Genomic DNA, 20,663 nt, shown 5'->3' with positions numbered 1-20,663 from the left:
GCAAATGATGTAACTCTTTCCAAATTAACAAATTGAAAATGATTATGATACTCAATAGCTCTGAAATTAGGATGGTGTCGCTCATACCTGTTAACAGCTTCTAAGTACACATCTCGCCGACCTTCACCATTACCGGGTGGCGAACCCCCATCTATGTCATTATGCATGGGCGTTGCGGGGTGTTCAACATTGTCAGGTGACGCAGCGTCACCCGGTAATGGTTGGTCCGGTGATTTGTCAGCCTGTGCACACGGGGTTGGGGTTGTGCCTCGCCCCCTGTGTTGTTTACGCTTTCTCAGCCTGTATATGCATTTTAAAGCCTGTTTTATTTTCGAACGGCGAAATAAGTGTGAGATTTTGCACGGTACATTTGCTTTAATTCTTGGGGCTTTTTTACACACATGTAAATTATGTTTCAATCCATAACCCACCATGCCTAGTCACGGATCCGTTTCAATTATCTCGGCAAAATGATACATGTTCGCTTTAATAAAATCCCTAGTCCTCACGGTCTCTGATATATGATTTGATGTTACATTCATGTACATTTCTACAAGTTCTTTAATGATCTCTGGCTTCTTTTTTGAACCATAAAGCTCATCTTTTATACGGTTCAACATGGTATTGACATTTCTACGCATGTACCCTATATGCTCACGCATCCTCCCCATGACCGCGTAGTATTGTATTTCCGCATCTTGTCCTAATTGTTCCACATTCTGAACCCCATCAACTATGTCTGTCGATACCACGGTCGGCGGGGCATCTTTTTATAAACCCTGTGTTTACACCATCCAGGGTTCTTGTGTTGTGTTCTCCAGCCACATCTTTGTAGAATAATCCAGTTGTGTGTTTTGTGGATAACGCATCTGAGCTATAATTCAGTATGGTCTCTATGTAGGCCCTATAAGCGTAAAGATTATTGGACTGCGATATGAGCCTATCGCCCAAAGTGACATCAACCTGGCTAAATAAAGTTGCTATGGGGTAATTAATAAGAGCGACCTTGGCGTCTTGAGCTATAGCAGTGTTATCAGGCCGTACGATCTTGCAGGTCACGTACAGCAACGTGTTGTTCAGATCGTAGTAGTGTTCCCCGCTGGCCGCTATGTAGAATTCAAGCGGCGCGGTCTCGGATAATGCCGCCAAAGGTTGAACTTCGACGTAGAGGCTTTTCTCTACGCTGGTCTGCGTCGGTGGTACGTCAAAAAGGTCAAGTTCAGATTTTGCGCATTCCATGGATTCATTGTGTATGAAAGACATGCTTAAAAAATATCACCGACCCTTCGCTTCGGTTTCCTTTTTTTAATTAAGCCGCGTCTGCTCCGTTTTTTGTTTAAAAGGGGTCTGCACCATGTCGGAAGTCGTATTGCCCGCTTCCGTTTATTTTTAGCCGCCCCTTTCCTGGCATAGATTAAACCTGATCCATCTTGCTTCGCTTGATTTGCGTCGTGTATTTTGCTCACAACCGCCGCTGTGGCTTGTCCGATGACGTCTTTCGCGATGTTGCGTGCTGCATTCTTCACGTGGGGCTTTGCTATCGCCAGCCCTCTTCGGAAAAGCGGTACCGCTTTTCTGAACAGGCTTCGAAAAATTCCACCTAAACCGCACCCGTACATATACGCGCTGCCGTGAAAACCGGGTAATCCATTACCGGCCTGTGTTTTATAATATTGCGCGTAGAGCCCCGGGTCCCCATAATTTTTAACGGCCACCATTGTCTTTAATAAAATTCGGATTTGCGGCGTCTGAAATGTAGTTTCACGTTCGCTTTCCCAAACTTGAATGACATGTTTTCGTTCTGATCATTCTTTATCTCTATGGCTATAGTGTCAAAATGCGTCTTGCACAACGGAACATAATCGGGCTTCTCATACCGTATAGTGACCATCTCGTTGTTACGGCCCTTTATTTCAACGGTGCGCAACAACGGGACATAACTATCACCGACCCTCTGATGTTCGATAATATCTGTGTACACGAAGAGCGTATATTGCCCTCCGCTGATGTCGGCGCACGGTTTTAAAAACTTAGTTTTCGGGTATAACCCCAGTATTCTCGACAATTTAGGACCGGCTGTGATGTTGTACATCGCCTTGTTGTCGATGATTATCTCTCGTTCAAGCGGATCGTACAATAGTTTTAAACCATCCAGTTTATGTCGTTCAATTTCAGCGTTGAAAGAAAACAGTAACGCCCCGATGGTTTCATAAAACCCCGGTTTAACGCAAACCCTCGTTGATGTACCGCTCGTCCCATCCCACTTTGTTATTTTCAACACACAATCACGCACATCGATTGTATTCCAGGTGTGTGGGTATTGTATTTCTGTAAGAGCTACTTCCCAATCTCCACTTAAGTCTATCGGCCTTGCTAACTTTGTGGTATAGTCAGAAATCTTATTTTGTGGAAATGTATCGGCTGAGGCGTTACTCGGCAATGTTATGTAGAAGGGTTTGTCATCCATCTTCCTCTTTGTTTATATATCTTTTATCTCCGATGCTGCGACCCAACTGTTAAATTTTGTGGGGTATCCACGCCACTTGACTAATACGTGTTTCCTCCCTCTAACCGTCTTATTTTTTAAAATCTTCTCCACTTTGTAAATCCTATTATAGTTTTTCGGTATACTTTGAAGTTCTTCGGGGTAAAAACTACCAGTTATAGCCTCCCCGTAGAGATCCTCTAACATGTAAAGCGGCTTAAGTCCTTTAGTGTTCACGCCGCGTATTACAAATATTTCCTCAGAAAAACTCTGTTCGTAACCTTTCTGAAATATATCCTTATATTTTGAGATACGAACGTGGTCCCCGACCGCTAAACAAGCCTTTGTTTTCTTACTTCTAAAGTAATCGCCATATATCGTCTTGAAGACATCCAGCGCATTAGAGCCATCAACCTCATTCGGAGCTCGCTTAATCGTTCTATGGTATGTGTTATTATAACTGGTAATGAACGCTTGTAAAACGTCTATATATCGGTATGTATTATTCGCCGTGAAATATCGCCACATTCGTGTTTTTAAAGTCCTATTGAAGCGTTCTATAACGGCGGCTTTCACATCATTATTGGTTGTGAAATGTTGTATACCGTATTTTTCTAACAACTTTTTTAGGACTTTGTTTAGAAACTCTTTACCATTATCGGTTTGTAGTTTCCTCGGTACGTCCCCCTGTTGGAATAATTTTTCAAAAGCCTTAGCGACAGTCGTCGCGCTCTTAGCAGTCAGACTTTCAGCCCAGGCCCTCTTACTGAATATATCGATGACGGTTAGTATATATTTTACGCCGTCGTTGTGCTTTGCCAGATCTATGAGCGATACCAAATCACATTGCCACTGTTGGTTTATATCCGATACGCATATCATATTCCTTTTATAGTTTTTTCTAGCCGGTTTGTGCAATGTGTACGCGTCTTGCTCTTGTAACCATTTTCTCACATCGGATCTTTTAAATTTATTTTTCAAAGCTTTATAATATTTATCAAAACCGCAAAAACTCCCCGGCTTTAATACGTTATAATAACTGGCTTTCAGCCGGCTGTTTTGATGATCGGCGTTGCGCGACATCCTACACAAATCAAATTTGATATAAAACAAGATCTACATTTCTACGAATTATATATCTGTTGTATACCATATTTTTCTAACAACTTTTTTAGCATTATGTTTAGAAATTCTTCCAGCTGGTTAAGATATCATTAAGCGTACTTTATATATGTGTTATTTCACACAGCCAATATCCGTGTATGAAGTTGCAGTATCAAACCAATTATATTTTAATACGGAGGTTAATATTATTTATACCACTTTGATATCAAACGTGATACGATCATATCAAGTTTGATATCAAATTGGTATAAATGGGGGCGTGGACAACCTGTATAAAAGGGGCGTGGACCTGTCAAAACCAATTAGTTTGAAGAAAAAGTGTGCCTTATCTACTATGGTAGGTCAGTAGTGGTCTGATGTCCCTCAGCTGGTAGGTCAGTAGTGGTCTGATGTTCCCCAGCTGTTAGGTCAGTAGTGGTCTGATGTTTCCCAGCTGTTAGGTCAGTAGTGGTCTGATGTTTCCCAGCTGTTAGGTCAGTAGTGGTCTGATGTTCCCCAGCTGTTAGGTCAGTAGTGGTCTGATGTTCCCCAGCTGTTAGGTCAGTAGTGGTCTGATGTTCCTCAGCTGTTAGGTCAGTAGTGGTCTGATGTCCCTCAGATGGTAGATCAGTAGTGGTCTGATGTTCCCCAGCTGTTAGGTCAGTAGTGGTCTGATGTCCCTCAGCTGTTAGGTCAGTAGTGGTCTGATGTTCCTCAGCTGTTAGGTCAGTAGTGGTCTGATGTTCCTCAGCTGTTAGGTCAGTAGTGGTCTGATGTCCCTCAGATGGTAGATCAGTAGTGGTCTGATGTTCCCCAGCTGTTAGGTCAGTAGTGGTCTGATGTCCCTCAGATGTTAGGTCAGTAGTGGTCTGATGTCCCTCAGATGTTAGGTCAGTAGTGGTCTGATGTCCCTCAGCTGTTAGGTCAGTAGTGGTCTGATGTCCCTCAGATGGTAGGTCAGTAGTGGTCTGATGTCCCTCAGCTGGTAGGTCAGTAGTGGTCTGATGTTTCCCAGCTGTTAGGTCAGTAGTGGTCTGATGTTCCCCAGCTGTTACGTCAGTAGTGGTCTGATGTCCCTCAGATGGTAGATCAGTAGTGGTCTGATGTTCCCCAGCTGTTAGGTCAGTAGTGGTCTGATGTCCCTCAGATGTTAGGTCAGTAGTGGTCTGATGTCCCTCAGATGGTAGATCAGTAGTGGTCTGATGTTCCCCAGCTGTTAGGTCAGTAGTGGTCTGATGTCCCTCAGATGTTAGGTCAGTAGTGGTCTGATGTCCCTCAGATGGTAGATCAGTAGTGGTCTGATGTCCCTCAGCTGTTAGGTCAGTAGTGGTCTGATGTCCCTCAGATGGTAGGTCAGTAGTGGTCTGATGTCCCTCAGCTGGTAGGTCAGTAGTGGTCTGATGTTCCCCAGCTGTTAGGTCAGTAGTGGTCTGATGTTTCCCAGCTGTTAGGTCAGTAGTGGTCTGATGTTTCCCAGCTGTTAGGTCAGTAGTGGTCTGATGTTCCCCAGCTGTTAGGTCAGTAGTGGTCTGATGTTCCCCAGCTGTTAGGTCAGTAGTGGTCTGATGTTCCTCAGCTGTTAGGTCAGTAGTGGTCTGATGTCCCTCAGATGGTAGATCAGTAGTGGTCTGATGTTCCCCAGCTGTTAGGTCAGTAGTGGTCTGATGTCCCTCAGCTGTTAGGTCAGTAGTGGTCTGATGTTCCTCAGCTGTTAGGTCAGTAGTGGTCTGATGTTCCTCAGCTGTTAGGTCAGTAGTGGTCTGATGTCCCTCAGATGGTAGATCAGTAGTGGTCTGATGTTCCCCAGCTGTTAGGTCAGTAGTGGTCTGATGTCCCTCAGATGTTAGGTCAGTAGTGGTCTGATGTCCCTCAGATGTTAGGTCAGTAGTGGTCTGATGTCCCTCAGCTGTTAGGTCAGTAGTGGTCTGATGTCCCTCAGATGGTAGGTCAGTAGTGGTCTGATGTCCCTCAGCTGGTAGGTCAGTAGTGGTCTGATGTTTCCCAGCTGTTAGGTCAGTAGTGGTCTGATGTTCCCCAGCTGTTACGTCAGTAGTGGTCTGATGTCCCTCAGATGGTAGATCAGTAGTGGTCTGATGTTCCCCAGCTGTTAGGTCAGTAGTGGTCTGATGTCCCTCAGCTGTTAGGTCAGTAGTGGTCTGATGTTCCTCAGCTGTTAGGTCAGTAGTGGTCTGATGTTCCTCAGCTGTTAGGTCAGTAGTGGTCTGATGTCCCTCAGATGGTAGATCAGTAGTGGTCTGATGTTCCCCAGCTGTTAGGTCAGTAGTGGTCTGATGTCCCTCAGATGTTAGGTCAGTAGTGGTCTGATGTCCCTCAGATGTTAGGTCAGTAGTGGTCTGATGTCCCTCAGCTGTTAGGTCAGTAGTGGTCTGATGTCCCTCAGATGGTAGGTCAGTAGTGGTCTGATGTCCCTCAGCTGTTAGGACAGTAGTGGTCTGATGTTCCCCAGCTGTTAGGTCAGTAGTGGTCTGATGTTCCCCAGCTGTTACGTCAGTAGTGGTCTGATGTCCCTCAGATGGTAGATCAGTAGTGGTCTGATGTTCCCCAGCTGTTAGGTCAGTAGTGGTCTGATGTCCCTCAGATGTTAGGTCAGTAGTGGTCTGATGTCCCTCAGATGGTAGATCAGTAGTGGTCTGATGTTCCCCAGCTGTTAGGTCAGTAGTGGTCTGATGTTCCCCAGCTGTTAGGTCAGTAGTGGTCTGATGTCCCTCAGCTGTTAGGTCAGTAGTGGTCTGATGTTCCCCAGCTGTTAGGTCAGTAGTGGTCTGATGTTCCTCAGCTGCTAGGTCAGTAGTGGTCTGATGTCCCTCAGCTGTTAGGTCAGTAGTGGTCTGATGTTCCCCAGCTGTTAGGTCAGTAGTGGTCTGATGTCCCTCAGCTGTTAGGTCAGTAGTGGTCTGATGTCCCTCAGCTGTTAGGACAGTAGTGGTCTGATGTCCCTCAGCTGTTAGGTCAGTAGTGGTCTGATGTTCCTCAGCTGTTAGGTCAGTAGTGGTCTGATGTCCCTCAGCTGTTAGGTCAGTAGTGGTCTGATGTCCCTCAGATGGTAGGTCAGTAGTGGTCTGATGTCCCTCAGCTGGTAGGTCAGTAGTGGTCTGATGTTCCCCAGCTGTTAGGTCAGTAGTGGTCTGATGTTTCCCAGCTGTTAGGTCAGTAGTGGTCTGATGTTCCCCAGCTGTTAGGTCAGTAGTGGTCTGATGTTCCCCAGCTGTTAGGTCAGTAGTGGTCTGATGTTCCTCAGCTGTTAGGTCAGTAGTGGTCTGATGTCCCTCAGATGGTAGATCAGTAGTGGTCTGATGTTCCCCAGCTGTTAGGTCAGTAGTGGTCTGATGTCCCTCAGCTGTTAGGTCAGTAGTGGTCTGATGTTCCTCAGCTGTTAGGTCAGTAGTGGTCTGATGTTCCTCAGCTGTTAGGTCAGTAGTGGTCTGATGTCCCTCAGATGGTAGATCAGTAGTGGTCTGATGTTCCCCAGCTGTTAGGTCAGTAGTGGTCTGATGTCCCTCAGATGTTAGGTCAGTAGTGGTCTGATGTCCCTCAGATGTTAGGTCAGTAGTGGTCTGATGTCCCTCAGCTGTTAGGTCAGTAGTGGTCTGATGTCCCTCAGATGGTAGGTCAGTAGTGGTCTGATGTCCCTCAGCTGGTAGGTCAGTAGTGGTCTGATGTTTCCCAGCTGTTAGGTCAGTAGTGGTCTGATGTTCCCCAGCTGTTAGGTCAGTAGTGGTCTGATGTTTCCCAGCTGTTAGGTCAGTAGTGGTCTGATGTTTCCCAGCTGTTAGGTCAGTAGTGGTCTGATGTCCCTCAGATGGTAGGTCAGTAGTGGTCTGATGTCCCTCAGCTGGTAGGTCAGTAGTGGTCTGATGTTCCCCAGCTGTTCGGTCAGTAGTGGTCTGATGTCCCTCAGATGGTAGATCAGTAGTGGTCTGATGTCCCTCAGCTGTTAGGTCAGTAGTGGTCTGATGTTCCCCAGCTGTTAGGTCAGTAGTGGTCTGATGTCCCTCAGATGGTAGGTCAGTAGTGGTCTGATGTCCCTCAGATGGTAGGTCAGTAGTGGTCTGATGTTCCCCAGCTGTTCGGTCAGTAGTGGTCTGATGTCCCTCAGATGGTAGATCAGTAGTGGTCTGATGTTCCCCAGCTGTTACCTCAGTAGTGGTCTGATGTCCCTCAGATGGTAGGACAGTAGTGGTCTGATGTTCCCCAGCTGTTAGGTCAGTAGTGGTCTGATGTCCCTCAGATGGTAGGACAGTAGTGGTCTGATGTTTCCCAGCTGTTAGGTCAGTAGTGGTCTGATGTCCCTCAGATGTTAGGTCAGTAGTGGTCTGATGTCCCTCAGATGGTAGGTCAGTAGTGGTCTGATGTCCCTCAGCTGTTAGGTCAGTAGTGGTCTGATGTTCCCCAGCTGTTAGGTCAGTAGTGGTCTGATGTTTCCCAGCTGTTAGGTCAGTAGTGGTCTGATGTCCCTCAGATGGTAGATCAGTAGTGGTCTGATGTTCCCCAGCTGTTAGGTCAGTAGTGGTCTGATGTCCCTCAGCTGTTAGGTCAGTAGTGGTCTGATGTTCCCCAGCTGTTAGGTCAGTAGTGGTCTGATGTCCCTCAGCTGTTAGGTCAGTTTTGGTCTGATGTCCCTCAGCTGTTAGGTCAGTAGTGGTCTGATGTTCCTCAGCTGTTAGGTCAGTAGTGGTCTGATGTTCCCCAGCTGTTAGGTCAGTAGTGGTCTGATGTCCCTCAGCTGTTAGGTCAGTAGTGGTCTAATGTCCCTCAGCTGTTAGGTCAGTAGTGGTCTGATGTTCCCCAGCTGTTAGGTCAGTAGTGGTCTGATGTTCCCCAGCTGTTAGGTCAGTAGTGGTCTGATGTCCCTCAGATGTTAGGTCAGTAGTGGTCTGATGTCCCTCAGATGGTAGGTCAGTAGTGGTCTGATGTCCCTCAGCTGGTAGGTCAGTAGTGGTCTGATGTTTCCCAGCTGTTAGGTCAGTAGTGGTCTGATGTCCCTCAGATGGTAGATCAGTAGTGGTCTGATGTTCCCCAGCTGTTAGGTCAGTAGTGGTCTGATGTCCCTCAGCTGTTAGGTCAGTAGTGGTCTGATGTTCCCCAGCTGTTAGGTCAGTAGTGGTCTGATGTTTCCCAGCTGTTAGGTCAGTAGTGGTCTGATGTCCCTCAGATGGTAGATCAGTAGTGGTCTGATGTTCCCCAGCTGTTAGGTCAGTAGTGGTCTGATGTCCCTCAGCTGTTAGGTCAGTAGTGGTCTGATGTTCCCCAGCTGTTAGGTCAGTAGTGGTCTGATGTCCCTCAGCTGTTAGGTCAGTAGTGGTCTGATGTTCCCCAGCTGTTAGGTCAGTAGTGGTCTGATGTCCCTCAGCTGTTAGGTCAGTTTTGGTCTGATGTCCCTCAGCTGTTAGGTCAGTAGTGGTCTGATGTTCCTCAGCTGTTAGGTCAGTAGTGGTCTGATGTTCCCCAGCTGTTAGGTCAGTAGTGGTCTGATGTCCCTCAGCTGTTAGGTCAGTAGTGGTCTAATGTCCCTCAGCTGTTAGGTCAGTAGTGGTCTGATGTTCCCCAGCTGTTAGGTCAGTAGTGGTCTGATGTTCCCCAGCTGTTAGGTCAGTAGTGGTCTAATGTCCCTCAGCTGTTAGGTCAGTAGTGGTCTGATGTCCCTCAGCTGTTAGGTCAGTAGTGGTCTGATGTTCCCCAGCTGTTAGGTCAGTAGTGGTCTGATGTTCCCCAGCTGTTAGGTCAGTAGTGGTCTGATGTCCCTCAGCTGTTAGGACAGTAGTAGTCTGATGTTCCCCAGCTGTTAGGACAGTAGTGGTCTGATGTTCCTCAGCTGTTAGGTCAGTAGTGGTCTGATGTCCCTCAGATGGTAGATCAGTAGTGGTATGATGTTCCCCAGCTGTTAGGTCAGTAGTGGTCTGATGTTTCCCAGCTGTTAGGTCAGTAGTGGTCTGATGTTCCCCAGCTGTTAGGTCAGTAGTGGTCTGATGTCCCTCAGCTGTTAGGTCAGTAGTGGTCTGATGTCCCTCAGCTGTTAGGACAGTAGTGGTCTGATGTTCCCCAGCTGTTAGGACAGTAGTGGTCTGATGTTCCTCAGCTGTTAGGTCAGTAGTGGTCTGATGTTCCTCAGCTGTTAGGTCAGTAGTGGTCTGATGTCCCTCAGATGGTAGATCAGTAGTGGTCTGATGTTCCCCAGCTGTTAGGTCAGTAGTGGTCTGATGTTTCCGAGCTGTTAGGTCAGTAGTGGTCTGATGTTCCCCAGCTGTTAGGTCAGTAGTGGTCTGATGTCCCTCAGCTGTTAGGTCAGTAGTGGTCTGATGTCCCTCAGATGTTAGGTCAGTAGTGGTCTGATGTCCCTCAGATGTTAGGTCAGTAGTGGTCTGATGTCCCTCAGATGGTAGATCAGTAGTGGTCTGATGTCCCTCAGATGGTAGGTCAGTAGTGGTCTGATGTCCCTCAGCTGTTAGGTCAGTAGTGGTCTGATGTCCCTCAGATGGTGGATCAGTAGTGGTCTGATGTTCCCCCGCTGTTAGGTCAGTAGTGGTCTGATGTCCCTCAGCTGTTAGGACAGTTGTGGTCTGATGTCCCTCAGCTGTTAGGTCAGTAGTGGTCTAATGTCCCTCAGATGTTAGGTCAGTAGTGGTCTGATGTCCCTCAGCTGTTAGGTCAGTATTGGTCTGAAGTCACTCAGCTGTTAGGTCAGTATTGGTCTGATGTTCCCCAGCTGTTAGGTTAGTAGTGGTCTGATGTTTCCCAGCTGTTAGGACAGTAGTGGTCTGATGTCCCTCAGATGTTATGTTAGGTCAGTATTGGTCTGATGTTTCCCAGCTGTTAGGACAGTAGTGGTCTGATATTCCCCAGCTGTTAGGTCAGTATTGGTCGGATGTTCCCCAGCTGTTAGGTCAGTATTGGTCTGATGTCACTCAGACGTTAGGTCAGTATTGGGCTGATGTCCCTCAGACGTTAGGTCAGTAGTGGTCTGATGTCCCTCACCCGTTAGGTAAGTAGTGGTCTGATGTCCCTAAGATGTTAGGTCAGTAGTGGTCTGATGTCCCTCAGATGTTAGGTCAGTAGTGGTCTAATGTCCCTCAGATGTTAGGTCAGTAGTGGTCTGATGTCCCTTAGATGTTAGGTCAGTAGTGGTCTGATGTCCCTCAGATGTTAGGTCAGTAGTGGTATGATGTTCCCCAGTTGTTAGGTCAGTAGTGGTCTGATATTCCCCAGCTGTTAGGTCAGTAGTGGTCTGATATTACACAGCTGTTAGGACAGTAGTGGTCTAAAATTCTGCAGCTGTTAGGACAGTATTGGTCTGATGTCCCTCAGCTGTTAGGTCAGTATTGGTCTGATGTCCCTCAGCTGTTAGGTCAATAGTGGTATGATGTTCCCCAGCTGTTAGGTCAGTAGTGGTCTGATGTCCCTCAGCTGTTAGGTCAGTAGTGGTATGATGTTCCCAGCTGTTAGGTCAGTAGTGGTCTGATGTCCCTCAGCTGTTAGGTCAGTATTGGTCTGATATCCCTCAGCTGTTAGGTCAGTATTGGTCTGATGTCCCTCAGCTGTTAGGTCAGTAGTGGATCCATGTTTTTAGCTATTAGGTTAGTAGTGGTCAGTTTTGGTCCTGCGGTGCTAGGCTGTAAGGTCGGCAGCGATTTATTCATTATTTATTATTTATTTACAGTTTCTTATATAGCATATTCAGTTGCACTTTACAATTGGAGACAACAGTGATTAATCAAACTGGTTAGAAACAAACCTACATAGAGGTAGGAGGGCCCTGCTCACAGGCTTACAGTCTATATGGATAATAGGAGGGATACATAAGGATAGGATTCCATAGCATGGCAGTCCCACCAGATTACAGGACAGTCCTGATGGGATGCAGAAACCATCTCATATAGAGGTAGGAGGGCCCTGCTCACAGGCTTACAGTCTATAGGGATAATAGGAGGGATACATAAGGGTAGGATTCCATAGCATGGCAGTCCCACCAGATTACAGGACAGTCCTGATGGGATACAGAAACCATCTCATATAGAGGTAGGAGGGCCCTGCTCACAGGCTTACAGTCTATAGGGATAATAGGAGGGATACATAAGGATAACATTCCATAGATCCTGCATGGCTAGCCTGTTAGGTCAGTAGTGTTCCTACATTGCTAGGCTGTAAGCTTAGTAATGGTCCAGTGTTGTTATGCTGTTAGGTCTGTAGCGGTTTAATGTTGCTAGGCTGTTAGGTCAGTAAGGGTCCAGTGTTGTTAGGCTGTAAGGTCAGTAGTGGTCCAGGGTTGCTAGGCTGTAAGGACTGTAGTGGTCCTGGGTTGCTAGGCTGTAAGGACAGTAGTGGTCCTGGGTGGGTTGCTAGGCTGTAAGGACAGTAGTGGTCCTGGGTGGGTTGCTAGGCTGTAAGGACAGTAGTGGTCCTGGGTGGGTTGCTAGGCTGTAAGGACAGCAAAGAGACAAAGGAAAGAGAAAAATCCCTAAGGGTTCAGGGGAGTGACTCTCAAAGATGATAGAAAAGGGGATACCAGGAGCGTACCCTCACTCACACTATGGAGGATGTAATCATTTAAAGGTATCCCCTCTTCTATCATCTTTGAAAATCACTCCCCAGAACCCTTAGGGATTTTCTCTTTTCTTTGCCTCTTTTCTCCCCCATGAGCATTAATTGAGAAGAAATCCTTTTAAAAGAGACACCAGTGGGCACACATACACACAGCGCCCAGATCAACATTATTTCCTTTGCTTCTGGAGGACTGTTGCCCTCATTTTATTGTTTGGCTGCAGCAAGTAACGTTTGCACTTTGAGACTATCTCCAATTTTGATTGTTATTATTTGTAAGGACAGCAGTGGTCCTGGGTTGCAAGGCTGTAAGGTCAGTAATGGTCTCGTGTTGCAAGACTGTAAGGTCAGTAATGGTCCTGGGTTGCAAGGCTGTAAGGTCAGTAATGGTCTCGTGTTGCAAGACTGTAAGGTCAGTAATGGTCCTGGGTTGCAAGGCTGTAAGGTCAGTAATGGTCTCGTGTTGCAAGACTGTAAGGTCAGTAATGGTCCTGGGTTGCAAGGCTGTAAGATCAGTAATGGTTCGGTGTTTACTAGGCTGTAAGGTCAGTAATGGTTCGGTGTTGCTAGGCTGTAAGGTCAGTGATGGTCAAGTTGCTAAGCTATAAGGTCAGTAATGGTCTGGTGTTGCTAGGCTGTAAGTTCAGTAATTGTCTTGTGTTGCTAGGCTGTTAGGTCAGTAATGGTCCGGTGTTGCTAGTCTGTAAAGTCAGTAATGGTCCCGCGTTGTAAGGCTATAAGGTCAGTAATGGTCTTGTGTTGCTAGGCTGTAAGAACAGTAGCGGTCCCGCGTTGCTAGGCTGTAAGTTCAGTAATTGTCTTGTGTTGCTAGGCTGTAAGGTCAGTAATGGTCTCGTGTTGCTAGGCTGTAAGGACAGTAATGGTCCCGTGTTGTAAGGACAGTAGAGGTCCCATGTGGCTAGTCTGTAAGGTCAGTAATGGTCTGGTGTTGCTAGGCTGTAAGGACAGTAGCGGTCCCGCGTTGCTAGGCTGTAAGTTCAGTAATTGTCTTGTGTTGCTAGGCTGTAAGGTCAGTAATGGTCTCGTGTTGCTAGGCTGTAAGGACAGTAATGGTTCCGTGTTGTAAGGACAGTAGAGGTCCCATGTGGCTAGTCTGTAAGGTCAGTAATGGTCTGGTGTTGCTAGGCTGTAAGGACAGTAGCGGTCCCGCGTTGCTAGGCTGTAAGTTCAGCAATTGTCTTGTGTTGCTAGGCTGTAAGGTCAGTAATGGTCTCGTGTTGCTAGGCTGTAAGGACATTAATGGTCCCGCGTTGTAAGGCCAGTAGTGGTTCCACATTTCTAGGCTGTTGGGTCAGTAGCTGTCGCTTGTTCTTTGGCCCTAAGCTTAGTAATAGGCCCCATGTTTCTCAGCGGTGTGCAGAAGTATCTCCTTCTCATTAGCATAAAGAGGAATTTTGTGGTCCAAAAGCTGCCAGCGAAGAGATATCTCAGAATCTGACTCTTTGAGGTTCTGTAAGACATAATATTATTTTAGTACAAACTTAGTACTGCATAACATGTAATAATAATGGTCATCGGCTCTAGTGGGACCTTCTAACTACAGAGCAGGGCATGCTGACACTTGTAGTTCCATAGATATTGTACTACTAACATGACACCATGACCCACTGCCCATCATTTACCTGAATAAGTTGCTCTACACTTTCCTTATTGTTGAAGTGAAGATTGACGGCCAAAGTCTCGACCCAGGAATTATCTGTGTTCCGGGGATCATCCAAGTATCCATGAAACACCTGTAAGACAACAAAATGTTGTGTGTCTGTGTAACTACCATTATATGTTACTGATTGTGTGTAACCCCCGAACCCACCAACCTCTACTCCGGTGCCAAACAAGGTCAGGAACTCGCTCAGGTATTCATGGTTCAGAAGAGCTTGGAACTTAATGGGGATCTTCTTCCCAGGTTCCAGAGTGCCCTACAATGCAATATACATTACTCAACGTCCCCTGCAATACACATTACCCAGAGTGCCCTGCAACACACATTACCCAGAGTGCCCTGCAATACACATTATCCACAGTGCCCTGCAAAACAATATACATTACCCACAGTGCCCTGCAATACACATTACCCAGAGTGCCCTGCAATACAATATACATTACCCAATGTCCCCTGCAATACACATTACCCAGAGTGCCCTGCAATACAATATACATTACCCACAGTGCCCTGCAATACACATTACCCATAGTGCCCTGCAATACAATATACATTACCCACAGTCCCCTGCAATACACATTACCCACAGTGCCCTGCAATACAATGTACATCTTGTTACAGAGAGTGCCCTGCAATACAAATTACCCAGAGTGCCCTGGAATACACATTACCCAGAGTGCCCTGCAATGCAATATACATTACTCAACGTCCCCTGCAATACACATTACCCAGAGTGCCCTGCAATACAATATACATTACCCACAGTTCCCTGCAATACTCATTACCCACAGTGCCCTGCAATGCAATATACATTACCCAACGTCCCCTGCAATACACATTACCCAGAGTGCCCTGCAATACACATTACCCAGAGTGCCCTACAATGCAATATACATTACCCAACATCCCCTGCAATACACATTACCCAGAGTGCCCTGCAATACACATTACCCAGAGTGCCCTGCAATACACATTATCCACAGTGCCCTGCAATACAATATACATTACCCAATGTCCCCTGCAATACACATTACCCAGAGTGCCCTGCAATACAATATACATTACCCACAGTGCCCTGCAATACACATTACCCAGAGTGCCCTGCAATACAATATACATTACCCACAGTCCCCTGCAATACACATTACCCACAGTGCCCTGCAATACAATATACATTACCCAATGTCCCCTGCAATACTCATTACCCAGAGTGCCCTGCAATACAATATACATTACCCACAGTGCCCTGCAATACTCATTACCCAGAGTGCCCTGCAATACAATATACATTACCCACAGTGCCCTGCAATACACATTACCCACAGTGCCCTGCAATACAATATACATTACCCACAGTGCCCTGCAATACACATTACCCAGAGTGCCCTGCAATGCAATATACATTACCCACAGTGCCCTGCAATACACATTACCCACAGTGCCCTGCAATACAATATACATTACCCACAGTGCCCTGCAATACTCATTACCCAGAGTGCCCTGCAATACAATATACATTACCCACAGTGCCCTGCAATACACATTACCTGAAGGGTTAAAATTTGGAACCCATGTAGCATATAAGAATTTGCACGTAGAACTGTTCTCATTATGGTTAGACTGTTTTTCCATGGCTACATTACAAGGTTACAGATAATAAGCCTGAGCGTGCCTTATCACCTCATACTGAGCTTCTACTCCCCACCCTCCCCCTCTTGGAATTGGTATGCGGTGTGTTCATGCATAAACTCCTGTATAATAGAAACCCCCCCTTTTTGCTACTCATTTCTTTGTGTAATATTTTGTATGCCCCCCCTGTTGAATCTGCCCGGCAACTGTTAACAGACCAATCAGGATGTAACACGTACATTTTGTATACTCCCATGTATTCTGCTTTTAACTAGCTGCTTTTGTGATATTAAACAGAGTGTTTCTTAACTCGCCACCGTGTGTTTGGTGTGTAGTTTTAAGTTACATTCTCACGGGTACCTAAGGGGCCATCACGTCGAGGGGCTACAAATTTATCCTTACAATTTGGGGGCCAGTCCGGGGTCCAGACGATCGTCCCCTGATCGGTAAGATAGAGAATTACTTGTCTGTCTTTTCCGCTAAGGGATTGCGACCATCTACTGGATCTGAACTCACTCCGTGTTCCGGGAACACGTGACAAGGTAATATTTAAGTCCGGGACTTAATATTACGTAATTGTATGTAAGGAAATTTATGACGCCATAAAATGTATCAGGGATACAAGGACCAGGGGTCCACGTCATAAAAAAGGACCAGGGGTCCACGTAAAGGTAATTCAAGTCCGGGACTTGAGATTACGAAACAGGTATCCGGGATACCGCAATTGAACCAGGGGTTCACAGAGAAAGCCTCCTCGATCTGATCGCCTAAATATATGTATGTACATGTTTGTCTGTTAATGTTGCAACTGTGTATTTGTTTAAAACACTCAGTAGACGGGTGGTAAGTGCACGTACGCTGAAGTGTTCTGTCTGCCTTACTGTATGTTTTGTATTAAGGATACTCAGTGAACGGGTGGTAAGTGTACGCCACTGAGTGTTATTGCTGTTTAAGAGCGATTCTAAGTAGATTTGCAAAGTGATTTGGCTACTGAATGTCATTTTGTTTAAAGTGATTTTAAGTACAATTGCGACTTGACTTGTGACAGATATTATTGTGACTATATTGACTGACATACTGTTATATTATGGGATTATATTAGAGTAAAGAAACAGAATATTCCCCGCTTTTTACCAGGAGAGACATGTAAAGAATATTTTGCCCGTGTCTCCCCCACAAATTACTATTTTATTAACCCTTGAGTAGACAATTTAGCGGGGTGGATAGGATAATTAAAAATCGTCCCAAACCAATGATAACACCAATAGGATGCATAACATATTTAAAGAAAGCATGCAAAGGACGCAGCTTTACCCAAGAAGGCATAGATGCTATGTGGGATCAACTTGCTGCACATATGAATGAAGTGTTTAAAGCACGCTCATCTCTCCCCATAGCTGTAAGTTGTAAACAGAAAGGGTCAGAAACAGTGACAAATTTCTGGAAGAGATTCAAGAAGTGCTGGACCGAGGAAGCAGGTCTGCCGCTTCTGCATAATGATAATTTACTTGTTTCTACTTTCATTAATAATCTGCTGCCGATATATATATCCTCGCTGTGAAGCAGAGTGTTTCAACTTGGACCTCTGATACAGTGAAGGATTTTGAAAAAACATTTGTATGAAAAGGAAGCAGCAGGTTGTTTTGAAGTTAAAAGAAACACTGTCACACCATCACATACCCCGTTCATACGCTTTCAAAATCAAAACAATCCTAGGAGACAGAATAAACCATTCCGTCCTCCTAGAGACAGACTACCTCAGAGGGCTCCTGCGGGACCCCCACCCAACAGGCAGACAAGCTGCTATAACTGTGAAAGGGATAGCCATCGGGCTAGAGACTGTCCGTTCCCTTCAAACAAACCCCGACAGGTCAGTAACCCCATGCAGCCCAGCCAACCCAGACCTTGAGACAACCCCAGATTTCAGATTGACTGGCAGGGACAGACCTTAAAGGGCCATTGTGAGGGTACGAGTTCCTCAATCACTCAGACACCGAGCAGATGAAACCAGAAGAATGGTTTATTTTCCACAGCACGCACAAATAGACAATAAACAGTGGCAAAGGTAAATTGCAGAGTAGAAAGATATTCAGGTAGCAGGCCCAAACAGACAGTCCTTGTATAGTCACAGTCCCAGATCAGTTCCACAGGGCAAACTATCACTTAATCCCCACAGCAGTGATAGCATATAAATCCACACGATACCTAGACAGAGCATAACCTCTTAGTCCAGGACAGTCCATCAATTCTCCTCCTGGCTTGTGTGCGAGTCATTTTAAAAACTTCCAATTCCCACGCTTCTCCATACCATCAGTGGGCTTGCACTCAATCCCTATTGGTGGATTCAAGTCAGGTTTATCCCCCCTCCCAGGTACTGCTGCTGCCCATCTGCTTCTGCCCCCTGCTGGGGTCGGTTCCAGAAAGTCTGGAAGTGGCCAAGATATGCATAGCAGAGTCAACCCAAGATATAAAACACAGTCTGATTACATTATGTGGTGGTCACCCCCTGTGGACAACCCTCCTGTTGATAGTAGGGGAATTTGATCACCCCCTGTGGTGATTGTCCTTCAGCTATCCCCCTCATGTAAACAGCAGGAACAATAATCGGCTGATTACATTATGGGCTGATCACCCCCTGTGGTGGCCGGTTCCACAAAGTCTGCTAGAGCCCAGAGGTTTGCAAAGAATTGTAAACCCCCCTGTGGAGATTGCCCCTCAGCTTCCACCCTCCTGTGATAGCAGGAACAAAAGTATGGTAATGGGACATAACCTTTTGGTGACTTATTTCCTGGGTATTTCCTGGCAGACCATATTAGGGCGAGAGCGATCTGATCTGGAACTACACACACATATAGGGAGTATATAGACATATATGGAGAACAAGAGGGTACCGACGGACTAAAATAGTACATTAATTACTACACCTAATAAAATATAGTAATTACAGATTTACAGTGAATCTGATAACCTCACATTCCTTCCCCTACTATTGTAGTCCCGGTACCCAGCTGTTCAGGAACCAATAACAACCTGGAATAGCGGGATGCAGAGCCGAGAATCTGGGGTTTGGATATACCACCTGAGTCCCACAGGGTGACATCATACCAAACCCATCTTGTAAAAGGCGGCTGGTTTGCAGAACCAGCAAGGGCATGATTACAGTCTAAGTCATACATTGGAACTAACAAGGGCTGTAGCAATTCCTCTTCTTCGGATTCTGGGTACCCCCCCTCTGCAACATTGTAACCTACTAATACTTTTGCCTCGGGCACAATGGGGCAGGGACCACTTTCCACCTCCCCCTCTTGCCCAAGGAACAGGGGCCAAACAGCAGGCCAATATAGGGGCTCTGGCCCTGGCACTTCCACCACCCCGTCATGTCCTTCCTCCCCCAAACCCAAACTAGGGGCATGGCACATTTCAGTCCAGCATTTGGTCTCAATGTCCAGGGCTGAGGAGGGACCCTCCATCACAAACAATTCCGCTGGTGGCTGCAGGACAGGCTGTGTCAGCTCTGTCCCCTTAAAAGCCAGATGCTCACCTGCAGCTACTTCTGCGCACACCTCCTTCTCCGCGATAGCCTCCTTCCCCAGCTGAGTATGCTGGGCAGCCCGAAACACGACGTCATCTGTGACTGGTGGGCTGGTGGCCTGGATGTTGTCGGATACTCCTCTAACCACGGCGATCTCTTCTTGGACGCAGTCCTCATAGATCCCCTGGCAGCAGGATAATAGCTCTGCATCTCCCACCTCAGCAAAAGGGAAGCAGTAGTGCAGCTCCTCCCTAGGATGGGGGAGAAGCAATTGCAAACGGTGCCTTTCATCACGCCCCCTGCGACACTGATCTTGCCATGCTGGGGTATCCAGGAGCCCCCGATCAATCGCCTCTTCCTCTGCCACCACGAAGCACTCCTCCAGACACTGCAATTGTTCCCACACACTCAACTGGGCACCGAAATGGAGGATCCAGGCTCGATAATCAGCAAATGCATTTGTAGGATCTCCCTGATCGTGAAGGATCTGCTGAACAGGGCCGGCGCCACCACTAGGCAAGGTTAGGCATTTGCCTAGGGCGCCGGCCACTGGAGGGCGGTAGTGAGCCGGCCAGCAGCAGCAGGAAGCTACCACACACGCTGCCACAGTCCGCAGAGGAGAGGATCAAGAAGAAGCTGCCTGCTGCAGACTCAGTCAGACGACTACAGCAACAAGTGCAGCTATTATGTAAGTAATTATTTGGTCCCCAGCCCGTCCTGTCCCCCCCGCCGGAGCCGCCCGTGTACTACCTTGTTGCGCTGCCAGGCGCTGTCAGATACAGTCAGTACCCGTGTAGCCCCGCCTCCTCCCGCCGCTGCACTGTCAGCTCAGCGCCGCAGCACCACAAATGTATACAGTAGTTGAGCTCTCAGCCAGAGGCAGAACTACGGTGCAATGAAAGGGCGCACAGCCGTGGACACTGCTAGTACAGATAATTCATTAGTGCTAGTAATGTCCACGGCTGTGCGCCCTTTCATTGCCGCGGGTGTCAGCTGCTGGGTGACCTAGCGCCGGAACATGAGGAGCCAAACAACCCGCAGTGCCTGCAGCCAGCTGGGACCTGTCTGTCTGTCTGACACCTCCAGCGCTGCTCCACGAAGCCCCAGTCACCACACCGCTCCTCCCAGCCGCTTGCTGCCTTCCCCTCATGGCCTGCCATTAATGAGTTCCCTCTGAGGACATGGCAGGCTTAAGGAGTCCCAGGCAGGGTGAGTACTGTATATGTATGCATGCATATGCAATCGGGGGGGGGGTTAGGGTTAGGGGTTGGGGCAGCTGTGTATTAAAAACAAAAAATGAGATATGGTGGGGGGGGGGGGGGAAGAGTGTATAACAAAAATGCCCCAGAAAATCCCATTGCCTCACAGAGCTTGTGCATACCAGCCATGCTTTACTTATTCTTTCTGAGCCCATTTCACCTGCTGCAGTCAGTGAGGGGGGCACTGTCAATGTATGTCAATCATAGAACATTTCAGTTCCATTTTGAGTGCAGCACCTAACTTTTTTTTTACTTTTTGTACCATGCCCTAACATGTTGGCCACACCCACAATTCAGTCCCCAACATACCCTTGCACCAGGCACCATCGTTGTTGATCTAAAAATATAGTAAAAATGTTAAGTCAATTGTGTATGTAAGGGGTGGGGACGAGGGGGGGGGGGGGGGCGGTATCCTGT

The 20,663-nt window shown here is 47.1% G+C and overlaps 2 protein-coding genes across 2 annotated transcripts in view; both read right to left on the bottom strand.

Annotated features, from left to right (window-relative positions):
• Positions 1-20,663, bottom strand: part of LOC146058640 (transient receptor potential cation channel subfamily M member 2-like) — a 561,103-nt gene that overhangs the window by 61,644 nt on the left and 478,796 nt on the right. The gene's annotated exons all lie outside the window — the stretch shown is intronic.
• Positions 12,219-20,663, bottom strand: part of LOC146058350 (transient receptor potential cation channel subfamily M member 2-like) — a 166,801-nt gene continuing 158,356 nt past the window's right edge. Inside the window, exons 5-7 of the mRNA XM_083170632.1 lie at positions 13,981-14,082; positions 13,789-13,899; positions 12,219-13,616 (exon numbers count right to left, since the gene is read on the bottom strand). Coding sequence (XP_083026758.1) covers positions 13,491-13,616; positions 13,789-13,899; positions 13,981-14,082 — 339 coding nt within the window. The 3' untranslated portion in view covers positions 12,219-13,490. The remainder of the gene's footprint in view (positions 13,617-13,788; positions 13,900-13,980; positions 14,083-20,663) is intronic.

The sequence above is a fragment of the Crinia signifera genome, chromosome 2 (genome assembly GCF_055691185.1).
Source record: "Crinia signifera chromosome 2, ASM5569118v1, whole genome shotgun sequence".
In the NCBI taxonomy this organism is placed as follows: Eukaryota; Metazoa; Chordata; class Amphibia; order Anura; family Myobatrachidae; genus Crinia; species Crinia signifera.
Note: the sequence above shows the minus strand (reverse complement) of the source record. Positions and strands in the feature narration are given on the sequence as shown.